At 34.5% G+C, this 27892-nt stretch overlaps 2 protein-coding genes across 2 annotated transcripts; one reads left to right on the forward strand and one right to left on the reverse strand.

Annotated features, from left to right (window-relative positions):
• Window positions 1–9721: 9721 nt before the first annotated feature.
• Window positions 9722–13862, reverse strand: LOC115928859 (thioredoxin domain-containing protein 12-like). Its single transcript, XM_030996858.1, has 5 exons — window positions 13762–13862; window positions 12834–12886; window positions 11508–11581; window positions 10389–10542; window positions 9722–9836 (listed from the first exon to the last, which is right to left on the reverse strand). The coding sequence occupies exons 2-5, from the start codon at window positions 12874–12876 to the stop codon at window positions 9775–9777; spliced, it is 333 nt and encodes a 110-aa protein (XP_030852718.1). The 5' UTR covers window positions 12877–12886; window positions 13762–13862; the 3' UTR covers window positions 9722–9774.
• Window positions 13863–25491: 11629 nt separating this feature from the next.
• On the forward strand, window positions 25492–26502 carry LOC585079 (tyrosine-protein kinase receptor Tie-2-like). Its single transcript, XM_030996613.1, has 2 exons — window positions 25492–25775; window positions 26360–26502. Exons 1-2 carry the CDS (start codon window positions 25562–25564, stop codon window positions 26500–26502), a joined length of 357 nt encoding a protein of 118 aa, XP_030852473.1. The 5' UTR covers window positions 25492–25561.
• Window positions 26503–27892: the final 1390 nt, after the last annotated feature.

A 27892-nucleotide genomic window follows, 5' to 3' on the forward strand; every position in this document is an offset into this window, starting at 1 on the left:
ATTCGTCATATAAAAAACATACATGATTAAAACATTGATATTTACAGATAAGAAAAGTACATACAAATAACATAACGAAAGACAAACATAAAATACAAATATATATACGAATGAGGAACCAGCAAGAAAGAACATTTAAGTCTTGTGTGGGGCTGGTCCCTAGCGACAATTTTAACTTATAACACTTAACACCTAACACATAACAACTAACACCTAACATCTAAAACCTGATTTCATATATAAAAACTAATAAAATACTATTCACAAAAACGTAATTGTTTGTATCTTCTTTTAAATGTATTCAGAGTTGGGCTTGATTTAACGTTAGGAGGTAACTCATTCCATAAAATTGGTCCTTTAAAGAAAATTGAATTTTTAGAGACAGAAGTTTTGATAAGTGGTAAATGAAAATGAGATGATTGTCTAGTTATATATGAATGTACTTCAGAATTTAAAAGAAATTTGTTTGATAGACTAGGAGGAATAATACCTTTATGACATAAAAACATGAATATAACAATATTATAGTCATTCAATTCAAATACATTAAAACATTTAAAACGGACAAAAATAGGTTTTGTATGGGCAAGATAATGGGATCCTGAGATAATACGTATTGCCTTCTTTTGTAATTTATATAATCTATTCATACAATAATCATTTGAATTTGCCCAAACAATATTGCAATAATTCAATTGTGATAAAAACAATGCATTGTATATCATTAATAAAATCTTATAAGGGAATTGTTTTAATTTGTATAAAATACCAACTACCTTCGAGAGTTTATTACAAATTGCTTCAATATGAACGTGCCATGACATTTTATAATCAATTTGAATTCCTAGAAATGTCAATGAACTACAACGCTGTACAACATTTCCATTAATCTTTACTTCAATATTATCAGTTCTAATGTTTTTGTTTGTAAAAATTATATAATTAGTTTTCTTTACATTTAAGATTAATTTATTAATATTCAACCATTGAGAAATGTTTTGAAGCTCATGATTAAATCGTATCACTAATCTATCTACATCGTTATCAGACAAAAATAAACTTGAATCATCGGCATACAATATACATTGTAATATTTGTGAAGCCTGAGTAATATCATTCATGTATACAAGAAATAACAAGGGTCCCAATATCGAGCCTTGAGGCACTCCACATCCAATAGTTTTAAAATCAGATTCAATGTTATTAAAAAGAACATATTGTTTTCGGCTTGTTAAATAGCTTTCAAACCATTTTAACAAAACACCTCGTATTCCATAATTGAACAATTTATCTAAGAGAATTTTATGATCCAACGTATCAAATGCCTTACTAAGATCGAGAAATATTCCTAACATAATTTGTTTATTATCTAAGGCATTTGAAACTTTAAAAACAAAATCAATTAGTGCAGAGGATGTGGAGTGACCAGCTCTAAAACCATATTGACTATCCGATAATAAATTACATTGGTTCAAAAAATATATCAATCTATTATAAAAACATTTTTCTAAGATTTTTGAAAATACTGGCAAGACTGATATTGGTCGATAATTACTCATTGTTTCCAATGATCCATTTTTATATACAGGAATAACTTTTGCTATTTTTAACTTTTCCGGAAAAATACCTTGATTCATAGATTCATTAAAAATACGACACAGCGGATAGCATATAATGTGAACAACCCTTTTAACGATGACAATATCAATTTCATCATAACCAGTGCTTGATTTGCTTTTCAAGTCACAAACAATATCTATAATTTCTTTAGTTGTAATAGGCTTAAAAAAGGCAGTTATATTATTGCTTTCTAGATATTGCATATGATTATTATTTCCAATCAAAGTATTTTGAACATTATTTCTCAAAGAAGCACCTATATTAACGAAATAATTATTAAACTCTTGAGCAATGCATAAATCATCTGTAATACGTTCATTATTAACTTGAATGTGTTCAATATTTGTATCACGAGTCTTAAATGAATTTCCTATAGCTTTATTTATTAACTTCCACGTTTCTTTCATGTCACATTGCACATTTTGAAACTTGTTTTTAAAATATTCATATTTCACATGTTTAATTTCACGGTTCAACTTATTTCTGTACATCTTATACACACTTTTTCTATAGTCAGTGGGATTTTGTAAGGATTTTTTATACAACTTGTATTTTTTATTGCACATTTTACGTAATTTATTTGTAAACCATGATTTATCTCTTCTTTTCTTTTTAAATTCAATGGAGCGTATAGGAAAACATTTATTATATAGCTGCATAAATTGATACAAAAAATTGTTATAACTCACATTTGGATCTTCATTATCTACTCTCCAATTAACATCATTCAAAAGATTAATACATTTTCTAATGTTTATCTCATTAAGATCACGTTTCATAATTGTCTGTGATTTCCTAAGTGTTATCTGAGAGTTCGATATACAAAATACAGGAAAATGATCACTAATATCCGCAAGTATAATTCCTGATAAAATATCATCAATGTTATTTGTAAAGATATTATCAATCAGTGATATTGAATGATCAGTGATGCGAGTTGGGTAATGAATTACTGGATACATCGATTTTGTCATAAATACGTCTAAAAATTCATTTGTTTTAGAGCAAGAGTCGACGGTCAATAAATTAATATTATAATCCCCAATAAGATATACATATTTATTTTCTTTATTTACAATATTTAAAACTGAATTTAATGATTCAAAAAAGTCATTTTCAGATTCACCCGGAGGTCTATAAACAACACCAATAATAATATTTTTAATTGAATTTTGAATTTCAATAAAAATAGACTCCATACAATTTACATTAATGTCTAAATCTACTCTTTGTTTATAAACTAAAGCATCTCTAACATATATACCAACTCCTCCTCCTCGACGTTCTACTCTATTATTACCCATAAATTTGAATCCATCTAAATTATATTTAGGATCGCTGTTGCGTAACCATGTTTCAGTTATTCCTATTGCACAGAAGGGATTATCAATAACATGCAAAAAAGATTCTAAACAAGAGAAGTTTTTTTTTATACTTCTGCAATTTACATGAAGACATGAAAATTGTTTTTCTAAATATTTATCTACAGTGTGCACATTTAACATTTGGGTGAAATCTTCAGGAGTATAAAATGATTGTTGAAACCTATATGATTCTTGATCATTTATTATGGTACTTGGTTAGGTAATCCATTTGGCAGCTCACTCAGGAAGCTATACTGGGATGGTAGGTGATCATGAGGCGAGTAACTACAATATCACTTCTAGTTTGTAAATTAAGGGATGAAAGGGTAAGTTTACGTCTAATTTCGTCAAAGTGACTGTGATTTACAATGCAAAAATGCCACTTTTCACTGATTCAATATTTGTGTACAATAATCTTTTTTATCTGTTTTTCACTTCAAGCTGTGTAACATTTCAATTCGTCAGATAATAAATATGTTTTGTACAGATTGGTTAAACGTGTAGATTATATAGATTTATTCAGAATATTGAGCCGAAGGCAGGATAAATATCTTGTTGTAAACTTGTGTAAGAATATATATTATTCAGTGTTAAGGTCTATTACCCGCCAGCACCATTGTCGAAAAAATCAGTATGATTTCTTTAAAACACGTCGGTCACCCTTTTGCCCATGCAGGTAACGCATGGATAAATGTATGATAGACAGTTCAGCCTTCGCTTGCTTTCTTCACCTTTCTGCCAGTCACCCGTTTGCCACACGTGCAATTTTGCACAAATCAATAGGCACTAATTTGCGGAATCATTACTTTGTGCAACACAATCCGGCGCTTTGTAAAATAAACTAATTTCTGGTAATGATTAGCTCCGTGACAACCATTTTAATACTGGTACAGAATGATGTTGCACTCCCAACTTCAGAATATTCAGACCAGCCTGAAATAGTAATTGAATGCAGGTAGTTCATTTGTTCTGAAGATCAAAATATCTTTCTCTCTCTCTCTCTCTCTCTCTCTCTCTCTCTTTCCTTCTGTTTCTCTCTCTCTCTTTCTCTCTCTCTCTTCTCTTTTTTTCTCTCTCTCTCTCTCTCTCTTTATTTCTGTTTATCATGTCGGTCACTCCGTCTATCATGGATGTTTAAGTATTTAAGAGGTGGACATAGTGCTTAGAAATTTTTGTTTAAATATTGGATCCAGAAAATTGAGAATTTGTCTCTTTGTTCGCTGTTTATTTGCGAAAAGAGCGATATGTATTGTTGTGACAGTGGCACTTGAAATTACTTTATCACCTAAGTCATTTGTTTTTTGTACTATGATTGATGCATGACATGAATACATATATATATGTAATAGCACTTGATATTAAACACTCAGAAGGCTACATGAACATGGTTTTGCTGAGGTTCAAAAATCCCCTTTTTGCCAGCGCATCAAGGAAATTTAAGTCATAATGTTGTCATTAAGTCAGGCAAAGAGGTTATATATTTAATGTATTTCTATGAATTTTCGAAACATAAAGTGGAATTTAGTGTGTATGTTTTGAACTTCATACTGAGAGATGTGTATGTTTGCAGTATGTAATGTAATGTAAGAAATACAAGCCCATGCTGGTTTAATATGATGTATGTACATTTTACCTTGTATCAAGAACAAAGATAACAGTAAGGATACAGCTAAATACTTTGAAGATATATTATGAGAGTGCTGAAGCACTAAGTAGAGATTTGGAATTTATTATTGTCTAGTTAATTGTTTAACCAAGCTATAGTGAAGCCTAGTTGAGACACTCGTAGAGCGAGTTTGTATTTATGTAAAGCCATAATGCAGATGGACTAGAATAGTGACTGGGGATATTTGAATAGGTTATGATGATCATGACACAATATATATTATTTCATGAGTTTCTCAAAGAGACTGTGTTATTGCTATATTGATGATGCTATGATGTACTTGTATTTACGATTCTTTATCTGTGATTTATCCACAGTTTTCACGGAATTAAACGGATGAAATAGTCACTCAAATCATTAAAGGCTACAAATTCCCGTAGAAGCCTTTGTTCAGACTTGTTTATTTGATATCGACCTCGCTGCAGCCACAGTATCGTATTTGTAGAAAGAAAAAAAAGTGGCCTAACTTTTATGTTAACATGTTTTGTTTCTGAGGTAAATTGAAATAAATTTATATGTTTAAAGTACAGATATCGAAATTAAAATGATTTGGTATAATAGCGATATTAAAAATATTGCATTTTCCAAACTGGATAAGAAATAATATACTTAGAGTGTTACAAGTCTTAGTAAACAGTATTTGGAAAGAAGTTGATTCCATTTATATTATTTTCAAGAAAATGAATTACTTTCTGCCTTCGAATTGGCAAAGTTAAAAAGTGTATTTCGGATTTTTGGTTGCAGAAGTTACGTAATGGGATACAATATGTAAATAGTTCACAGATACACAGATCCCAGATACAACTGACCACCTTTTCCTGGTTTGTGACAAGGTTTCGCTTTTTGTGAAGCTTGTATTCAAATTAATAAATCTTTATAAACGAAAAAATTCACTTAATAGGTCATGAAATAGAGAGAAGTGAAATAAATCTTGTAAATCTTATATTAAACCTCGCTCAATTTTTTATCTATAGAAACTATATTAGAGAATGTTTTGGAAGTGAAAAGCCCAGGATACATGCTGTATTTGATAAAAGAATTAAAGGTAGAAATTCGCACTTATCTCAATATGGAATGAAATCATAAGAAATTCGATACAAATGAAGTAACTAAAATATTTCATTATTTTAGTCAGTGATTATGTCACATTAGTTTCATTTTTGTACTACAGAGTGAGTCAAATAAAAAAAAGTGTACACCTAGCAAAATTCCTAATTATTTTAAAAAATCATTTATAAACAGTAAACTATTATACATCTTATGAAAAAGTGTTTTATCCCAAATCTTTTGGTATCATTTTTGTGTGGCATGTGGTCACGCTTGGATGAACAGGAGACATTGTTTAGAGTGCAAAAATCGACTTGCGCCAAAGTGATGCCGATATGTTTTATCAAAACAATTGGGATTGGGTATTAATTCGCTCATTACAGATCCTAAAAACATCCCTAAGAAAACTAATCGAGCCATACATATAAAAAAAAACACACACAGAGTCAAACCCAGTCAGTCACGCACACACACACACAAACACACGCACACACGCAAACACACTTCCGCGCACTCGCACACTCAGATAAATGAAAAATACACGCAGCCAAGTCATTATTACGTAATGAACATTTCTGTAAAATCGCAAATTTTCCGTTTAATATCAAAACGGAATATAAATTCAATCATAATGCCATAATTAAAGTTTGGTGCATCACAATGAATTGTTTCTCCCAAAAGACTCTGTCAGTCTGCATCTAAATGTGCTTTGTGTGTGTGTGTTCCTTGTGTGTGTTTGTGTGTGTGTGTGACTTTGCTTCTGAAAAAAGCATATTGCAATGCATCTCATATGATACATTCAATTCATTCTCTTTCTTTGAAACTTTTGCGCAAGTCGATTCTTGCACTCTCGCAAACAATGTCTCCTGTTCATTCAAACGTGAACACATCACACAGAAATGATACCAAACGATTCGGGACATAACAATCGTTCAAAACATGTATGATAATCTTTCATTCATAGCTGACTTTTAAAATAAATGACAATTTTTCTGAGTGTAAACTTTTTTTTGACTCACACGGTATATATGATATGTTACAATATAAGCTCTGTTGTAAATAGTTATTTTATAATATGAACAAATAAAGTCCCTCGAAAGAGGATAAATGGAAGAAAAAAATAAATCTGTATCTCACTCCTTTCTCCCCAATCACCTAGTTTTCTTCTCTCTCTCTCTCTCTCTCCCTCATCTCATTCTCTCTCACTCATCGTCCCACTCTCTCTTTCTCTACTTGTCTCCCTCCTACCAGCTCTTACTCCCTTCCTCCTCTCTCCTTTATCCCCAATCACCTAGCTCTCTTCTCTCTCTCTCTTTCTCTGCCTGTATCCCTCCTACCAGCTCCCGCTCCTTATGTCCCCTTCACTCAATTCTTCTCTATTTCTCTACTGCTTAGGCGAGGCGTCAAAAATATCGATACCAGCAGGCTGCCGCCTCACGTATTGGCGCATCGAGGCTGCAATTACGGCCGAAGCCTGGCTGGGGCAATTATTTTTCACTTATTAGCCCAGCCGGCTTGCGCCAGGCTGGGATCTGAGGCTCGGTTTCCATTCGAAAGGCGGCAGCCGGCGCATGCTTTTGTTCGGAAACCATTATGATGACATCATGAGTTAATTGAGGGTCCTACCGCCAGCGGTAGCCGGCTGAGCTAATTTTAAAAATGCAGCCAGGACGCACAAGTGCAGTTAGCTGCCGCTGGCTGGTATATTTATTTTTGACGCCTCGCCTTACTACAATTACTTATATTTTACCGTAATTGTATAATGTACCAAGCGACACAACAGACAAGTGTGTTTATCTCCCCTCCCCCCTTTCTTTCTCTCTCTCTCTCTCTCTCTCTCTCTCTCTCATTATGAAGAAAGGGAAAGAGCAACTGTGTTATAGGACACAAAGATCAGATGACATGTGCTCCATGGTCTATCCAGGGTATGTGATCTATCTCCTATCTCCTGCACGAGTCCCTTCTACATTCATGTTTAACCCTAGTACCAACTCTGTACCTTAACCTAAACCTCTACCTAAAGGTAACCCAATCACAATGCTAGCCCTAACCATAAATGTCACCTAAACAAATATCAGGTTACCACGAAAGAATTGAGATTTATCTTTTTTCTTTTTTATTCATGCAGTGTAATAACATTCTATATATAAATATATATAAATGCCTAGATAACATACACATCCTAATAAATTCAAACTAAGATCTGTTGTTACTCAATGTATATGTCACCTATAGAATGTAGACAAAAGCATGAAAAGAATAAAGCTTGTTTAGCTTGTGAGAATGTATTTTGCTTAGTCCATCTACCAATTAGAAAAGTAATCATCAGTAACAATTTGACAAGAACCAATTGCACGTCCATGATTTTGTAGAAAAAAAGAATGCGATTCCAACCATGAGCTTGGATAAATGTGAATCTCCTTAAATTGATATTAAAACATTTTATCCAGTCACCAGGGCCCTGTTTCACAAAACTTGTCATCCGTAACAAGGTACCATAACTTTTATAAGCTACTGAACTCCTGGCATTGATTGGCTGAGGGTAAATTTGTAAATTTGTCATAGCAATTTAGCATTTGTTATTGAGGAAAAGTTTTATGAAACAGGGCCCAGAATCATGAGTCTAATATAGGTATTTTGTGTAATTACTCAGTCCATGCATTTCATACGAAAATTTATAAAAATCATTTTTCACCTCTATATGGATAATGAAGTTTTGCATGGTATGGGTCAAGGACTGTCAGATTAATCCACAAAGTACCTCAAAATACCTCAAAATATGAGTATTCCAAGGCACTTGTCTGTAAAAGTATACAACAATAAAGGCCCATACTAATAGAGTGTACAACTATAAAGGCCTATAGACTAAGCAATCATTATTTTTTTTTATAAATTTATGAAAAACTAATAAAAATTCAGCTACAGAATATTTCTAACATTTACATGCACCTAACAAATCTTATCACTCCTAAAATCTTTTTCTAAGTATCCTATTCTAACTAAGTATCCACTTTGCGATGTTGAATACTAGAGTGTGTATGTCTTTGATGTTGGTCTCAAAGAAACGATTATTTTTTACCAAGTATACCATGAACCATCTTCGAAGGCATGAATCACTATTACAGATGCAGACCTGGCCCTTGTTAATGAAACGGCCATTGCAGCAATCGGGCGATGGAAGAACTTAATTTAAAATTTAATTTAATTAAGGAACTTTACATAACTATCCTGATCTAAGGAGACATGAACGAACAAACCATTAGAATATATATCTGTTTTAACCACAGTACAATATAAACTTCAAACAAGTTTACACTCGAAAGCCAGTGAGGCATTAACATTTTGGGTGCTTTCTTCAACTCTCTGCAAGGTCACTTGTTTACCACACGTGCACAAAATGATAGAGACACCACTAAACAACACGATTAATTGTGCATCATGGTTTTGCAAAATTAAAATAGATTAATCTTGCACTGGACATAGTTAAATAATCTTGAAAGCCTTTGGTAGGCCTATAACTATCCCATAAAATAATAACATTGGCTAACATGTGGCAAAGGGACGATATCTGCATCGCATATAAATAGTATACATTATTATGAGGTAATGTTATTCTGACCATCAGAAAATGATGAACTTGTGCTTTACTTATGTCGTATTGTAAAAAAATTATGTTTAAATGTCTTATTATTGTCAAGATAAGTAGCATTAGCATTAGTAAGGGACATCAAAAGGCCTGTCATACACTTTTAGAAAGAGTTAGCGCCTTTCTGTCTCTAAATAGACAAATCACAAAGGCCTGTATTCACAAAGGAGGTTTAAATTCAACCCATGATTTAAATCTTTGTTTACATAACCAATAAGCAAGACACAGTCAGAGGTCCAATATTAGACGCGCGCAAGGCAAGCAACACCTATTTTGCACTAATTTTTAAACCATGGGTTATGTAAATGAGGGTTTAAGGTAACCATGGGTTAAGTTAAACCTCCTTTGTGAGTTCGGGCCCTAGTTTTTACATCACAAGAGTGGGCACCTGCCATTATTGCTTGATAAATAGTTTAAACTAGAGATCCATGTCACAACTCATCATTTCTGCTTCCTCCCAGTGCTTTGACTGCAGACTTCATTGCTTCAGTCACTGTAAGGGATGAATAAGAGACAAAAAAAATATAAAAAAAGAGAAACCATAATTGAAAAATTTCATTCAAAGCTGAATATATGACAAAGATTTGACAAGTGGCGATAAGAGGGAAATAAGATTTAGAAAGAAGTTGTTACACAATTTAATAATTGTTTAAGAAGTGAGGGAACCAAACAAAAACAAAGAGTGTTTAGATCCTACATGATCACTAGCAGGGGATCTTAATTATTTGTACCTTACTTGTAGAATTCTCAACTGCATATTTGGCAGATTTTAATTTGAAGTACATGTATATTGTTCAGGAGATGTAAATCATTTTGAAAGGAAGATTTGACTGAGCATGCAACCAAGCATATTTTTTTGGTTGTTGCAATGCCACGGTATTGTTTGTACCTGTCTATTCGAAACGTTGGGTGGGGCTGGAGGAAGGGGCTACATATTACAACCAACCCCCCCCCCCCTCTAATCCAGCAGATCAATATCTATAGGAAGTGTGTTATATAACCTACTAAACATATACATGTATCACTCACGACTAGCTGTACATACCCATTAGAGCATTTGAATAGAAGTACTTGTATTGGGGATTTCCTAACGTGTTGATTAGGTCAGGTTGAACTACGCCATCTGAGTTTAGAAAGAGTATACGAGGAATGTATCCACCGTCGGGTTGAAATTGAGACCCTTCATGTTCCTCGTCATCCTGGGGAAGATAAACATCACAAAACATCACAATGAAAGTTTGATCTCTGAACTCTTTCAGTACCATCATATATACTTCTATCAACATCAGTTCCTACTTTTTCAACTCCCAAAGTAAATCTTTTGATCCACTGGCCCACAATTTTAGAAACAAATTCCCTGCATTTTTTAACAATATTAATTCCCTTCACTTCTTCAAAAAAGAAAATAAACACATACCAATTCAACTACATGTACTTAAAGTGTACCGTTAACCAAAACATATCTTACTCGTGATGTAACGGGTTCCAAGTCGCTACACTTTATTTAAAATATAAGCTTCAAATATTACTTCGACATAGAGATATTATATTTTAAATACTTTCTCAGTAAAAAAAGCCAACACACAATTATGCACTTGCATAGAATAGAGTGCGCACGAAACCCAAGTGTGACCTTTTTTTTTTCTTTTTTCTTTTTTTTTTTTTTGGGGGGGGGGGGGGGGTGGTATTATACATTTTAGGTACATGTATACATAAAAACATATTTCCATTGACTGATGCACTTTAACCTGTTTATACACTAGAGGATAGTGCCTTGTATCATTTGAAATCACTATTGTCATTATTCCTGCCATAAAATGTTCAAAATAAGGGGCTGAAGGAAAATCTGGAATACACATTCACATTCTAGTTTCAGATTGGCTAAAAATTTCATCCATGATACGTGAACATATTTTCAAGAATCCAGGCTAACTCGGCTCAAATACAAGTCGGCCCAGCTGCAAAAATGGTCAGTTTTTGTCAATTAACCCTAACCCTAACCCTTAACCTACATGTAACGGGTAACCCTAAACCTGCAAAAACTGACTGTTTTTGCAGCTGGGCCGAGTTGTCTTTGAGCCAAGTCAGCCTGACTCCGTTTTGAACTACTGAGATATCATATTATATTATATAATATGTATAGCATTTTAAAATGACAACTTACCTCTACGTTGACCATCACAAAGTCACTGCTTAATTTAAGTATTTCTTCACTGGCAGCAAACTTCGGTTTTAATGCTACATGGTAAAAACAGGAAAGGAAAACAGAGAGGTATCAACGTGTGGAACACAGTGCCAAGTGTCACAATGAGATAACATTCATCAGGATAAGAAGCAATCGTCACTTTACAACAGAGCTCTGCACTAACTTTTTCCATGCAGGGTCTGAATTGAAACTTGTTGGGCCTGTATAACATGTATGAGGCTAAGACTCCATGACTTAGATTGTGAGTAGCCAAATATATCAGTCTAGCCACTGTCAGTATTTAGCTATATTTGACAAGTTTGATGATTATCAAGTTAAGGGTATGAATAATTTAGTTGTTAAATGAAGGTCTCAGATCATGTTTAACACAGAAAATGTAGAGTAACAATGCAACTTGGAGGGAGAATGGCCTCAAAGCGTAAAGTCCTTCGAAGCAGGGTTCAGGGCTCTCTTGGGGCTCTTGTCTATTTGGTTAAGATACTCTTGATCTGGTTCACTCTAAGCCATATTTTGAAACATTTTCAAACAAATTCCATGACTAATATTTCATGAGTAAAGTTTGTTGAGAAGGATTTGGACCTGAGTGTGTGTGTGTGGGTCAGAATTGGTTCTTACAGACATGATATGATTATCTACTATAAGTCTGGGGACCGACCTGTTACCCCACTATCCTAAAGACATGGCTGAGTTTCGTGCCGAGGTACAGAAAGCTTGCCAAGTGAATAATAATATAATAATAATAATATTTAATTTTTATATAGCGTAAATGTCTCTAAGCGCTTTACAAATATACTATTACCCTGGTCATTGGATTCAGTGCTTGACTGCACACACTGTGTGCACAATCCCCCCCTGGGAAGCATTCCAGCCGGGCGTTACTTGACGCTCACAAGCTGTTTGACCAACAATGACGGCCGCATCCTACCGGGTACCCATTTGACACCTGGGTGGAGAGTAGCAAGTGCAGGTTAATATCTTGCCAAAGGATATTAGTGCTGGGTCCAAACTCTCGACCTTCGCATCTCCAGTCAAGCGCCTTTAACCACTCGACCACGACACTCCCGAATGTACTGCTAGATCAACTCACATCTCATAAAACATGTCCATTTAAAATTTAAACCCGTTGCTGTTCCACATTAAAACCTAACCTGTTTCCACTGTTCCAGCATGCATTATTTACTTCAGATTTGTCAAAAAGTTTTCTCATATACATCTAGAGCTTTCCTGCTTCCTTCACTATATGTCTGTCATTCGATCTCACATGAAGAGTGTGAGATTACTCACCTTTACATGCTCCACACCAAGTCTTGTGAATGACCAACATCATAGGTTTGTCGCTGAAAGAACAATATTATTAGAGATCACATGGTAATAAACACACATACATGTACATACACTGTACATACGGATACTGGCTAACTCGGACCCGGGGACAACGCGGCCCCGCTGCAAAAACTGTCAGTTTTTTGTCACTTTACCCTGACCCTAACTCTAACCCTAACCCAAACCCTAAACCTAACCCTAAACCTGCAAAAACCGCCCAAGTTGTCCCAGGTCCGAGTTAGCCCGTCCCCATACATACGTGTACATAGTTTTATGCTTTGGCTCAAAAACTTTAATATTCCTAGGTCCATATCAAATTCAGTACACGTCAGCATTAGGCTATACTTAGCATTTTTACTTTGATAAGAAATTCAGATTGCATCTGAGCATTTTACTTTTATAGCAAGCCAACTGCAAGGTAAAATAATTACTGACAAGCATTGTGATGTCACACGGTCACTGCAAATTTATGAGCAATAAACCCCTCCCATCATATGCACCCTTATATAATTGTGTGCAGCATTTGATGACCTTGTATGAAAACTATATGCCCGCCAATCAGGCCCTCTAAAATAATTGGCCTGCTAGGGAGGCTTATCCAACACACGTAGATCACAACACCTAGGCTCAAGAAATGTTTTAAGTTGGCAAAACATGTATGTTTAAGTTTAAAATCAATACTCCACACAAATTGGCATAATTTTAACTATAGGATATAATTATGTTATGTCTATGAGTTTTTATTTCAGAAAATCATTTATTTCCTACTGAAAAAGTACACCAATCAGCATCACCCATTTGAAAAAGAACAAAAAATAATGTATTTTTTTAATAAGGGAAGTATGGATTTTAACCAAATTGATTAAGCTACTTATCATCATAAACTTACTTCTCTTTGGCTAGCTTCAATCCATCTTCAAAGGTAGCCCAATCATATTGTTCTCCTAAACCTGTTAAAGGAAAAGAAAACAATTATTTCAAAAGTGCAGGCTTTTTTCTTCTATTTTTTCAGATATAAAACGTGATTTTGAAATTGAACAACAATAACGATTACTGTATAAAGGCGAGCGCGGGGGTGAAGCTAAATTCAGCACACTCCCTGCACAAGCCTAAGTACACTAAACTAATCAATAGGGACTTTTAGATTTGCGTGGACTGATACGTGTGACTTCCATTCACGGCAGTGCATTAAAAGGACGTCGACCGTAGCAATCCCCATTGTCTTCGTGCGAATCTAAAAGTCCCTAATGTCAATTGGTGACGTCATCATCCTTTATGCGCAGTAACAGTTTAAACTACGGCTGCAGGAATTTCAACACAGGGTGCAACTTCGACCAACAAAATGCTGGAAAAAAGACATCTAAATGCATTATGCAGTCAAGCCTAGGCTTAATTTTCAAGTATAAATGTGTAGTCGTGATTCAGCCCGAGCCCCTATTGTCGTAAAGTGAGCGTCAACATTGAGCTGCGAAATCAGTCATAGTCATGTATTTGTGTTTCCGGCAAAACCAATGTTGCAAACTTTTGTGAGAAGGTAGAAACCAATTCCATGACAGTCATATCTTGTTTCACAAAACCATGATAAGCGACAAATTCATGCTTTCGATACTATCGGCTAAAAACCTAATCTTTGTCACGATCCATCAGATTTTATCCTAAATCAACAAAAGAGATTAGAAAAATGAGAATTAATTCGAAAGTACAAAAAGGTGTATTCTTTGCAATTTCTATGACAAGTATTATGTTCAGTTGGCCCGTAATTTTCCCGTAGAATACCTATCCCGGTGCCAGAAATTGACCCATATAGTTATTCTGCTCAATTTGTTGTACCAAATTAGAAGGAAAACTGAAATGCCAAATACCTCCCGAAATGCAAATGTTACTAAAGCAGTGAAGCGCCAAAATAAAAGACGAACAATACAGAACACATCCCATAAAGAATGAACATAATTGCAATGCTATTATTTCTCCAATTATAATGAGGTAAGTGTATATAAATGTTATGGCATTTTACACCGTTAGGGATATGAAACCGATTTGATAACTGAATATCTTTTGTTTGTAAATACACAGGATAGGGGTATAATGAACAGTGAACGAAACCAAACTTTCAAATTGACAAACCCCCGGAATGACAGCATGGACGGCATTTTTTTCTCTTTAACATATCGCGGTGTATGCAGCTGAAAATACAATGGCGTCTAATTTCGTTTACATGTGATGGATTCCTTTATTTTTTTATCGCCACATTTTTCATCAAAATAATACCATGCGCGGGGTTTAGAGTGAGGCAATTGAATAAACATTTATCCTGACGGTAAGTGAAGTATTAAAGAAATAACTGAAGAGAAGATGACAAAACAGGCATTGAAAATGTGTGAGATGTCATTGGACATCGTCTGCTTGTGCAAATCATGTTAAACATGATTGTGACGTCACACATCTCAGTAGCGTTTGGAGAGTTCTTCAGGTAATATGCCAGGGCTATATTTAAGCGTTTTGTAATTGATAATAATCATTACTTCGAATGTTTCCAAGCATTGAATTTTGATAACCTTGTCTAATTAAAGTTTCACCTTTGCAATAATGACAATAATTTTTGGGGGGTTTTAATCAATGAACCTTCTCTTAAATGGTCAATGCAATTTCTTTGAAATTAATTTCGATTTGATTGCCCTGCCATTAGCTTCCTCGCGAGAGACTTGATGACAGACTAACATCATGGATTTTAATAGTTCCGGGTATACAGACGGCATCTGATCGGGAAGTTGTTTGTGGATATTCACACTGAATGTCGGGTGAGAGTCCACCGTATACGGATGCTAGCTGATTGAGAAATTGGAAGTTGGAAAGTTGGAGTGTGAGATGTGGATGTTGCGGGGAATACTGGAGAAAATGGCATCATTCAAAGTTCTGAAACTATTTTTATCAACTCTGTCCCTTTTCGTCTGTTTTCCAAAATTGATACAAGGTAGGTTGCTAGTATCCATTCAAATCAATATTGGCGTGTGATTGTTTGCGTACTGAGGTGATCACGACTGAGTCGATGGTTTATGAAATATATATATATGATTCCTTTTTAAGGGCGGTGTTCCTGAGAAAGTTAATTTTCCTTTTTTACGCCGATCCTCGTGCCGTTTCTATATACATGTGACTAAAGAATAGAACAATAAGATTATGACTTATAGCTCTTATGCATGCATGTAATTTGGGAATAGAAACAATGTTTGAGATATATTCATGTATATATGTATACATATTACCCCCGACTTATTCTGGAAATAAGGGTTTTGATACTTTAAAACCTATGCAGTTTATATATTCTGTAATATGTTCTGTAATATTAACATGACTTATTTACATAATTGCGACTTAATCAATATTTTCCTATTGACATTACTGTTTACTAGGTTGATAATATATGTTTATTTTGCAAACGAGTATTATTTTGTTAACTGTTCTGTATAAACGTTATAAACGATGTATATGTTCATGTTCATTCAGGGCCCCATGGAAGACCACTACTTGCTGGTGAATGGGCTACCCTGTCAACAGATTAAAAATAAATAAATAAATAAATAAATAAATTGAACGTTTCAAAAATGTCCGAGTATTATATAGCATAGAATAAACAAAATAATGTACAATGAAATTGTGAAATATTACGAATGAAGAGCAAAAAAACTGAATACGCTTAGCGCTTCCTAAATACACTCCTCAAACAGATACCTGCCATTCTAATACACTAAAAGCCTATAGATTAAAGATAGTTAACAATGATGAATATGACTTGGCTTAAACTTGCTTGTCCATTTGATGAACTAGACTGCTCAACCAGACTCTAATATAAGTAGAACAGAAGAACATCTTCCATGGGTAGCCCTGTGGCTTTGAAGTCTGTCTCCCCAGTCCTTACCCTGCCAATTCAATCGAGTAAATTAACCCTCATAAGAATTTGGAACCTGAATTTGTATCAAACATTAGTTATGTACTTAATAATATAGTTCACCAATGGTAATTATATACATATGTCATTTGAATGTTTATCTGGTTTTATTTTATGAGCCCAGTAAACATATGGAAATTGTATATAAATATCGTGACAACTTCTATACGCACATGACATAATGCAACATATAAAAAATTAACAAACATGATCTTTCATCTCATACTAACTTGTGGATAGACAAAATATAGAATTACAAGGTTATAAAATGCGTTTTGACTTTACACTTTCGCTGGTGTTGGATTACCCAGCTAGTTGTCTTCTATGGACCTGCGCCCGCAACACCTCCGAGTTATAAACTTCTGAGTTTTAATGTGCAAAGTACAAGTTCTGTAGTGTTGCCCCAGTGCACTCTACCACTGGTCAAACTAGGGTGGACCAACGACCCTTTGTCGAGCCCTTTGAATCCTACGGTCTTGAATCGTGAAAATGGCTGGTCTGAATCTATTTTCCCCAAGTTTCCCAGTTTTGTTCATCCTTATAACATGTTAGTCTATTAAGGACCAACGTGTTTTTAGTCATAATGTAACACCTCTCCTGCAAAAAAGTTGTTCTAATATTAAAGATTATCACCAACCGATGATATATCCAAATCGGAAGAAAAATGTCAAAATGCATAAAGGATAAGATTTTGACGCTTTAATAAATTGCTCTGTTCATTTTGCTGAAACTATGAACTTCGGCCTCGAAATGCTTTAAGTATTAAAAGCGCCTGGTTTAAATGTAATACCGTACACAAAATATTTTTAAACAGAATTTTTTTGTTAAAAATTATTTTAGTTAAGATAAAGAATCTCAGGTCCCGCTCCCCGAAGTCACGATTTTGTAAAAATTTCTTCTCGTTGCTCTATATCGAAATTTCTAAAAGGATTTCGCTCAAAATGAACCATTGCGAAAAGATATATGCAGGGTTGATAAAACTTAGTTCCGTATTATCTCATTTAAATTTGCGTGCGACTATTATCTATTGTTCACATTCTCAAACTCAAGTACTCGGGATACAATATGAGCTGAGAAGAAATCCTTCTGTTCTGAAATCGAAACGTACTATAATGACTATATCATGTATATCATACTACATGTTAGTCTGGGAATAATTGTATTGATGATGATTGATAAGAACGCAGATATGTGCATATAATAAACCCGTTCTAACAATATGTACTGTGAATATGTACATATTCATGCACAATGACCCTGGTTTTGTTGAATAGAATTGGAACCATGGTCATTGAAAATACTTCTATTATGATATGAAAAATTTCGTCGTACTTTGCCCTCAGCGAGCGTGCTTCAAGGTTGTCATCTACGTCAATTGTGTTTAGGGGGCTTACAGTATGCTTACTATTGTCCTAGAAAGAAAAAAAATGTGTAATGCTTGAAGGGACAAAATTTCAGTCCTTTTCAGTTTATGCGCAGTTAATTTCCTTTTCAGAAATATCTTGATGACGAGAGAAATGCTTGTTGAATGTGAGGTGTCTGTTTGCTTGCTTCCAGCGTAGTTGATTCGGGGCTGTCCCCATTCTTATAATATCAGGGTGTTCATAGAAATGTTTAGACCTCCCCTAGCTGCTCGCATTTGATCTACCAACCAGACGCATGATAACACTTTGCAAATCCTCGACTTTCCCAGACTTGGTTTGACCGTTGTAGAGTAGAGATTTTTTTAAATATCCCATAAGACTTACTACTGATGTAGGATGGGCGACCAGTAAGGGTAGGGGAAGCAAAACTTAAACAAAAAAATTATAGACCGGTAGCCTCTACAAAAATGTCAGGAAATCGGCAAATATATAAGTCCAAATAACAATTCAACTTTCGTTGTTGATACCTGAAAAATCACTGTCGTAATAAAAAATGCAAAATACAAATGTACGTGGGGTTTTGAAAGATTTTCATGATGAGTAGTCGCCAACCTCTTTCGCACGTTCTGTTTGTCTGATAAGATATAGTTAGAATCATATAAATATATCGTCTTTGCCGGACAGTAAGAATGATGACAGTGTTTGAATGCAAACCCCACTCCTCTCTTAGTAATAATGATAAACAGTTAAGGCTTATACTGTCGTGACCATATAAGCCCAAAGTTTGCGTGGCTCACAAACCATACAGGCCCAGAGGCGGCGCTCCGGGAGGAAGAAATACCAAAGGAGTAGATTGGTAAAAGTTGGAACAAACTTGGACAAATGGGAAAGTTATGAATATTTGAAAATTGTATTTACTATCCATATGGGAATTTCAGAATTGCCAAATTGATTATGATACCTGTGTGAAATAGTGCCTGAGAACTCTCCCATTTGCTTCAACAAACATGATGATTGAAATAGATTATTCCTTAAAAAAAGTTTTTAAAAATACTGAAAAACAGCACATAATCTTTTTTTTCTTTAACTTTTTTTCAACTCTGAATATATTTTTCATTTATCTTCTGTTCCAAATCCTTATAGGTTAAGACCAGTTATGGTCATGCGATTGCATTGTGGAATCGATCAGAAAAGGTTGATCATCTAGCATATAAGTATTGGTGTGTACTGCAAGGTTCTGGAATCATCAAAATGATAAGAAATTTGGCCCAGTCTTCGTAATGTTACAAGCACTGTACACAGAAAGATGTATATGGGACTATACGCACACGTGCGCGACACGTGCGTTTATATCTCACAAACCATGTAGATAAACTATTTACCAAATATATCAATTAGTAGGCGGTTTCCCGGCAAAATTTTGATTATCATGTATTAGTCAAAACATATTCTTTCATATGATTGGTAATAAGAGCTTCCATTTCATTTTTTGAAATTGGGGTGTTTTAAATACTGGTCTTTACCTCTAACCTGAATTGTATTTCGTAATTATAAAATATATTCATATGAAGCGTATTTTCCATTTTTCTCTCATGAAAAAAAAGAAAAATACTCTTCTGGGAAATACAATCAGAATGTAAAGAAAATAGCAACAAGAATAAAAATCTTTTTGTTTGCATGTGGGAAACGACCAGGGACTTTTCTTCGTCCCAGTTCACCCTGTTCTTCCCTTCCGTTAGCCTTTGGACAAGGCCTCGCGCGCTGCTTGTCTGCCGAGCAGGGTCTGAAAATAGACTAACGCAGTGTGGCTTTACAGCAGTGATCGCTGGACCGAGCCGCTTCAGCGGCTTGGCCTATGTGCATATGCATGAGGGTCTTACATATACAGCAGCTAGTGATGATCGTGGCCAATCCTAATTGTTTTAACCGCGCGGTGTTTAAAATGGCTTCGTCCATGAAATTGTGGGGGAATCGGTATTCAAATGTACTAAAAAAAAAAAATAATATCTAGTTCAATTTCGAATAAAATATGAATTTATCAAAAACAATATTCTACTTATTGACTAGGGTATTTATTATTTTGCTACTTTAATAGATTTATAGTGAAATTTTGTTCCCTTGTTTTTCATTTTAACCTACGCATAGACTCTAGTGGTTCGCACGATCAGCTGGTCGGAATTGTTATTGTACAACACTCGAATATCTGTGTACGTGTGAAAACGATGCGTTCATGGAGCTTTGAATTTGCAGGGCTAGCGGAGCTAGCTGCATGCAAGTGAATTAAAATAATGAAAAGGACATCAAATTTTAGTAATTCTGCTTAGGTCTATAATGTAATAGATGTGCAAAAAAGGGTAGATATCTTCTATGCAGTACATTCTGCATGGTTCCTGTGCAAGAGTTTTCCTAGCTATTTCTTATACTGAAGATATCATTTTATTGTGTATGACAAGTTTGGTTCACATTCTTTCATTAGAAATAAGAGGTGAAACGATAACTTCAATGGACAGTGCAGTGCGGTGTGAGTAGTACCTCCCGGCCCCCGAACTCTGGGCAGCTTCGGGATTAGACGCCGATGGGGATGGTGTGCTGGCAGCGACTGTGGTCGTCCGCACAAAGAAGTCCTTGCACAGTGAAATGGCTTGAAAAATCGCAGATTTGCCATAACCCGTTGGAAGATTAACAAATACATCTTCCCCTTTCACTGCTGATTTTATAGCTTTTGATTATAACTCCTTAAAAGATGATAATTTCAACCTTTCGACCGCATATTCAAGGCTCTTTGATAAGAGATCTCCTTCGTCGCTCGCCATGTTCTGTAACCGCTCAAAAATGTATTTATGATTATACATCTTGATAATGAATATGCATGAAGTTTTCTCGAATCGTCTACTCTGATTGGTGCGTCGGATTGGAAGGGGCGGTTTGGCCGGCTTTCTGGGTAAGATGCTTTGCATCTAATTATCTACCGCCGTGGTAGCCGAAATATAATACAAAACAAAAGAAATAAACTACAACAACCACTCAGCTAGGTTAGTAAAGGCCGAGATGCTGACGCACCTCGTCCCACAGATCACAGTCGTCGCGCGATTAGTCTATGTATTCAGGCGCGTTTAGGGAAATACAGCACGAGTGCCTTGACTAAAGGCTACCCTTCCGTTTGCTCACAGGATAGGGAGAAAGGGTTAAACAAAGGAAGATAATTCACGGAGGAAGAGAAAAAAAAGAAGAAATGAATGCAATGGAGGAAACTATAAGAGAGGGAAGCGTGAACCAATATAAAGATGGAATGAGAGAAAGCAGGACAAACGGGATGAGAGGAACTTATATTATTAACAGGAAATTTACTCTACACATACCATGCAAATAATGTCCCTGTGCCACTTTGAATTCAACATTATTCAATAATTCCCAGAGCAAGATTAATTTTTATACTGGTATCGAAAGGGCTGTCATGGAGCTCATCAAAACCAGAAATGTGCATTTTGCATAGATATTGTGTTGCTCAAAGCAATCTTTCCGTCAATTGGTGCCTATTGTTTTGTGCAAAACTGCACGTGTGATTAACGATTGACCATGCAGAGAGGCAAAGAAAGCAACCCAAGAGTTCAAGATTAGAGAGGCATGTATACACAGTAATAAAGGGGTGGGGAGAATGAGAATGTACTTTAAAAATTGGACAAAAGCAGGCCTGACATTCATTTAAACTGATTTGCTCATTCATGTTGCTGTCATGTCAGAGATGGTAACAATCATATTTTATCACAGTGATAAATCCTCATAGATGTGGGTACAGTCTTAAATATATGATCTTTGTCCTTTTTCCTGTTTGGTAAAATCTCTATGATGTATTGTACATTGTAAATGATACTCACTTTAAGCAAAAAAATGTGTGTAATTGATCTGTGACTGCTATGTATTTGTGCAAAAAAAAAAAGTTGAAATTCAAGGGAAACACCAATTTCATGCACGAATGTACATGTCATTGAAGGGATATACTGATTTATGTACCTGTCAAAAGTTTTGCCATATTATATCAAGTCTTGCTAATGTTGCAGGTGAAGGATTTTTTTTTTTTTAGTTGGTAGTTGTCTTAGTGAAGGTATAATTTGAAGTACTGTAAAAAGATATGTTGGTTATATAAGGGTGCTTTAGGATGAAGATTTCTTTTCATTGGACTATTTCTATGATTTATCTGTACCTTCTTCACCCAAGTATTTCTTAACTACATGTCTGGGGCTAATTAGTTCTGATATGAATATTTTGCTTCTCAAAACATGCTACACTGATATTTAAATGCATTAAGTTCCTGATCAACACAGGGTTAGGTATTGAATGAACATGTCTTTACCAGTGTACATACACATACATTTATGAGACTAAAATTGGTGTATTAACAAGTGTAATATCTCAATGGCAGTTATGTTATTTTGCAGCTCCAAGTACTAATGATGTGCTTCTACAAATCTGCAATAAAATTATGATTTTTAATAACTATGTATATTTGCATTCTGAATGAATCTTAATGCAACAGTACGCTTCTTTTATTATAACTGAGTCCTTCAAATGCAGTGCCTGAATGCGTGCAACAGTTAATTTCTGTGTATTTTTTATGTTGCAGGTGAGGTTGTTCATATCACCGTGCTGACCGCAGGATACACCAGAGTAGGTTCATCTAGTTGTCAGTATCAATGTTACCACAGTAATACAGATACGGACGCTACACTATCATTTGGTCGATCAGCACCCATAACAACAGACAGATCACCACCAGAAGATGTGACTCATACAGGAGCTGGCAGTGCATTCATCAGAAAGGTCGTATTCCCTACTGGAGATGAATGGGATATAGATGGTTTCGGACCTTTCTACTGTGAGGCTTCTAAACCTGATCGAGATGTTACAAGGGTTACTACTTTTTTCCAACGAATTGATGGTATTAAAGATTAATATTCCATTCATTATAATAAGTACAGGATTTCTTTATTTTTAAAGATTTATTCTTTAACGTATACTAAAGAAGCTTCTTGTAGTGAAGTAGTCAAAGTAAAGTTTTGAGCATATCCCATGTGAGGTCATTATGATGTTAATTTAAGGAAAACATTTTAGTATTTATATTGATAATTTTGAAATTCATAAATTGTTTGTCAGATATCCTGTTTACTACTTCAAACCTGAACAGGTAAAACTGACAAATTTGTATATAGATATATATAATTATAACTGAATTATTAAAATTAAGGACAATTCTATTTCCCTTGCTTCATAGAATTTATAGTGTTATCTTTTATAGATTTAAGATTTATACATGTATAATACATGTACATGTACGTCATACATGAATAATCCAAATTAATCTAAGTTCATTTCTGAATTGCCGATGAATGTTATCATTTATTCATCCCAAGCACGTGATATCAATAGAAACATGATTTCAGACAGATCAGTAAGTAAATGTACATGCAGTATCACGCTTTGTTAATACGACGGAATAAATAACATTAATCACAATTCCAATTTCTAAAAAAAAATTGTTATGTAGAATATGGAATCGAACATTACATGTTGTTATACGAGAAAAATTAAGGTATTATTTGTTGATTATTAATTGTTATTTTTGTTAATAGTTTTATCCGCACTTTGAGCATTCTAAAATCTTCGCAATGCTGCTTTGCTGTAATGATGATGTTTGTTAAGCAATAAATCATTATCTATCTCTAACAATATAGACTTAGCTTATATTGCATTTTGGAGATTCCTCAAATATTAGAGAAACCTCCTTAATACGAAGATGTAGCAAGGTTTAAAAAAAATCATGAACACCGTCGTATTATTTGCCATGGAACATCACGGAGTGATCCTCATTGAAAATAATGCATTACTATAGGCCCATTTACACATGTATCTAAAACAACAATTAGAAGAATAATCAATGTTTGTGACTACCATTTACACTACTGGAAAAAACCTATAACAAAAACCGTTGAAGTTTGATCATTTCAATTTTGTTTGTGAGTAGTGCGCATGTGCCACTTGTCGGTGCTCTGCATGCGTTACCATGGAAGTGAGGAGAGTCTGTGAGCGAAAATGCGTATCTTACCGAAGGTTGCATTTACACTGCAACAAATCTGTGAAATCTTGGCAGGTGTTTAAAAAAACCACACTCTAGGGGAGTGTTTCACAGAGACTAAGATCGATTTAAGTTGGAATCGAACTATGGCAGGCTGTTCATGTCACTATTTCCTCGAACCATTCCTGGCATTGGTTTTTCAAGGAACGTACACATCGCGGTCACAAACCTACATAACTTACATTTTGTTACGGTTAATTATTAAAAGAAAAAATCTAAAGATCATTTCTGATGTTTTTTCCCTCTACTTTTACACCTTGGTTCAGGGCTTGTTTAGGGCAGAAATTGCATTTGCAGTAGTAAGTCCAAGTCTTGAATATAGACAATGTAAGAAACTCTTTTTCTTCAACAATGGACGATCACAAAACGTAAATTCTGTAGATTTGTGAAGTCCCTTGAGAGACCAATGGTGAGAGCGACCATTTTCATGAATGGCCTGCCGTAGTTCAATTCCAAGTCTTCGTGAAACACCCCCCAAGGGAGGATTTTTTCGATTTAGATTTTTCTTCGTGTTTTGGGCGAAACACCGGAAAGTAAGAAAAATCAATACATTTTGGTTGCAGTGTAAAAAAGGTACTGTGGATTTTTTTTTTTGAAAGAAGCGTTTATACCGCAAAACGGTTTACTGAGGATCAGGAGTGAGAGTGATTCATTGCTTACGATGCTTTTGAACATTTAATGCTTGATAATGGCTATTACAAAGATTTGATGCTTTTTAAATATATACTGAGAATAAATCTGAAAATACCAGAGTACGATTCTTTTAAGAATAGCACAAGAAGTTTCAAAAATTTATCATAAACAAATGATGCACGGTAATGCGTTAAGCCTGAACATACCCATTTATGTTGATGTTGTTTAGTAACATTAACATTGTCAAACAGAAGTCCAAACAGATTTTGATATACACCAGACTAGTTGCGGCCATGTTATAATATTCAAAATGATCTAAACTTATTATTGAAAAATATGAACAGGAACAAATTTATTCCAATATGCAAGTAAATATTTGTCTATATATATTTCAATATACATGTACATGTATGCAAGGCCTATATAAATGTTTTGTTTCCTTCAGTGAGTAAATGGCTACATTGCACATGCCATGTACATGTACATGTATGTTAAATGTATTAAAGTTAACCTTTGTTATTTTGTTAATTTATTATTATCATCCCTTTTAACAGCTAAATTCATATCAAGTGATGAATTGTTTACAAAGACAGTCAATGTGAATGACACCGGAGTGATGATCAGCATGACTAGTCGTTATAGTCCTGATGCGAATGGCAACGTGATTACTTGGATGAAAGATGGAAGTGAGGTTCTTACATCATTTGATGGGCAGACTCATATCAGCTTCCAAAACCCAATCCAGACATCAGACCAAGGAATCTATGAGATCTACTATGATAACGAGAGGAGTCAAAATAGAGGAGGACTATACAGACTCATCGTCAGAGGTACATGTTAAAATATTTTCCTGCTTAATTCAGATTGGGCTTCTTAGAAGAGGGGAAATTTCGTATTATATTACGTTGTTTGTTATGATGCATGTACAAGGCATTGCTTCATATTTTGCCAAGAAATCTTTATTTTAGATTAATTGAATTATTATGCAAGTTACATGTGGATAATGAGCTTTACATATTCATTTACAATTTATTATTAATCAAAAAAATGAATGTGAACACCTTAAAAACAAATGTAGTTTAGATCATTATGGTAGATAATGTCCAAGTCTGATCTTCTCTGATGGCGTGTTATCCTAAGATGGACAGCTTTTTCCCCATTGCAAATTTCATTTCAAAAGATTTATACAACTTCAAATGAAAACATTCAGGTGTAAGCATTTCATGATCTGCGATGTGAATTTTGTAATAAAGGTTGTTTAAAATGACCCGTATGTATATTCAGAATGTGACAGAGCAGCTATCTTCCGTTTGATATTCCCCTGCTTATCTTCTATCTTTTGTTCATCTGTGTCATGATGTAATCTTTAGTGACATGTATACTAATTAGTTTTCTCCCTCTCTTTCTCCGATAGAATGCCCTGCTGGTAAGTGGGGTCCCCCTGAGTGTTATGGTATCTGTGATAAATGCTACAATGGTGGAGTCTGTGATGAAAAGTCTGGTCTATGTATCTGTCCTAACAACTTCAAGGGACCGAATTGTTTAGAAAGTAAGTAGGCCTGTAGAACTTCATTTTGAATGATGTTTATCTCTTAATATTGAATTGAATTGAATTTATTTATTCACCACCATTGAAAACATTGAAACAAAAGATAAATGTACAATGACAATGTCAATATAACATAAATGCATGACATGAATTATAGAAAAATACATGTTCTACAGCAATATACATGTACATTATGACAAAGATAAAGTAAACTTTGCTTCAAGAGTAAAACAATAAATGACTATTTACAATGAGTTTGTGATCGATGGTAAAATAGAGTCGAAAATAGCACATGTGCTAGTCGAGTCTGACTCTCGTTATCTAAAGCCTAAAATACAGTTAATTAAAAAATATATGATGGGTTTCCAAATCTTATAAATAATTTTGTGTATAATATTAAAATGAGACTGGTTACTATATACAACTATATAGTTACGAGGTTATAAGCGCTAGTTACCTGGCAGCTCGGCTATAACCAGGGTAATATGTGTAAAGTTCCATGAGCGTCAGAGCCTGGCGGATACTGGTATCGATTTTTTTTTAATGAATTGAGGAAGATATTCTTGTCTTATTCCATAGAAAATGGTAATGTACATCTATTCTACATGTTCAATTTCAAATATGTCTTTCTTCTACCGGACGACATTCCAATATATGTACTTGTAAATCTTCATTTTACCAGGAATTATTTGAAAGAATAATGTTGATTTATCATTTATGATTCTGTTTATAACAAGTAGATTTCTGATTTGTTATAATATATTATCTCTCATGTATTTATTAGCAGTAAAATGACTTTGTAAATACTTTGTAAAGTGTCCCGCTCTACCAGAGCTGTGGTTCATTCTACATGTTCATGTAATGTTTATATATACATTGTAAATCAAGTGAATCAATCCAAAAATGAATGAAAAATAATAAACAGCAGGGAAAAGATTTGCTTTGGTTGTTATTCCTTAATACCATATAAAATATCTAAATAGTATATAAATAAATGTCTCAATAACATTAATGTTTATGATCGACAAATTTGCTATCCATGATATGGGATGGCTTTATTCAATGTAGTAACAAATATTATTTTTAAAGAGCATTAGACACCATCGGTAATTCGCAAAGGAGAAATTTATCTCATGAAATCTTATTTCTTATGCAAGTCTGTAAGGTTTCGTTACAACATTGCAACTATTTTTGTTCTTCAGTTTGTAGAGATGATGGTGGAAATCGATTTGGATTGAACTGCGAGTTTCGATGTACAAAGAGTACCAGTGATCCTTTCACAAAATGTCATGGGTTTCTTTTTTGCCTACCTGATCCTTATGGATGTTCATGTGACGTCGGTGCCCATGGTCTTGCATGTACCACACGTAAGTCTTCAATATTATATTAACTGCTCAA

The sequence above is a fragment of the Strongylocentrotus purpuratus genome, unplaced genomic scaffold (genome assembly GCF_000002235.5).
Source record: "Strongylocentrotus purpuratus isolate Spur 01 unplaced genomic scaffold, Spur_5.0 spur5_scaffold_3, whole genome shotgun sequence".
Lineage (NCBI taxonomy): Eukaryota > Metazoa > Echinodermata > Echinoidea > Camarodonta > Strongylocentrotidae > Strongylocentrotus > Strongylocentrotus purpuratus.

Excerpts from the sequence above, each read along its gene's own strand:
- LOC115928859 (XM_030996858.1), bottom strand. The coding sequence starts at position 12,876 with ATGATGTTGGTCATTCACAAGACTTGGTGTGGAGCATGTAAAG. Across the intron at positions 11,582-12,833 it reads TTGGTGTGGAGCATGTAAAG|CATTAAAACCGAAGTTTGCT; the intron begins GTGAGTAATCTC and ends TTTACCATGTAG. Across the intron at positions 10,543-11,507 it reads TTGTGATGGTCAACGTAGAG|GATGACGAGGAACATGAAGG; the intron begins GTAAGTTGTCAT and ends TATCTTCCCCAG.
- LOC585079 (XM_030996613.1), top strand. The coding sequence starts at position 25,562 with ATGATCAGCATGACTAGTCGTTATAGTCCTGATGCGAATGGCAACGTG. Across the intron at positions 25,776-26,359 it reads ATACAGACTCATCGTCAGAG|AATGCCCTGCTGGTAAGTGG; the intron begins GTACATGTTAAA and ends TTTCTCCGATAG.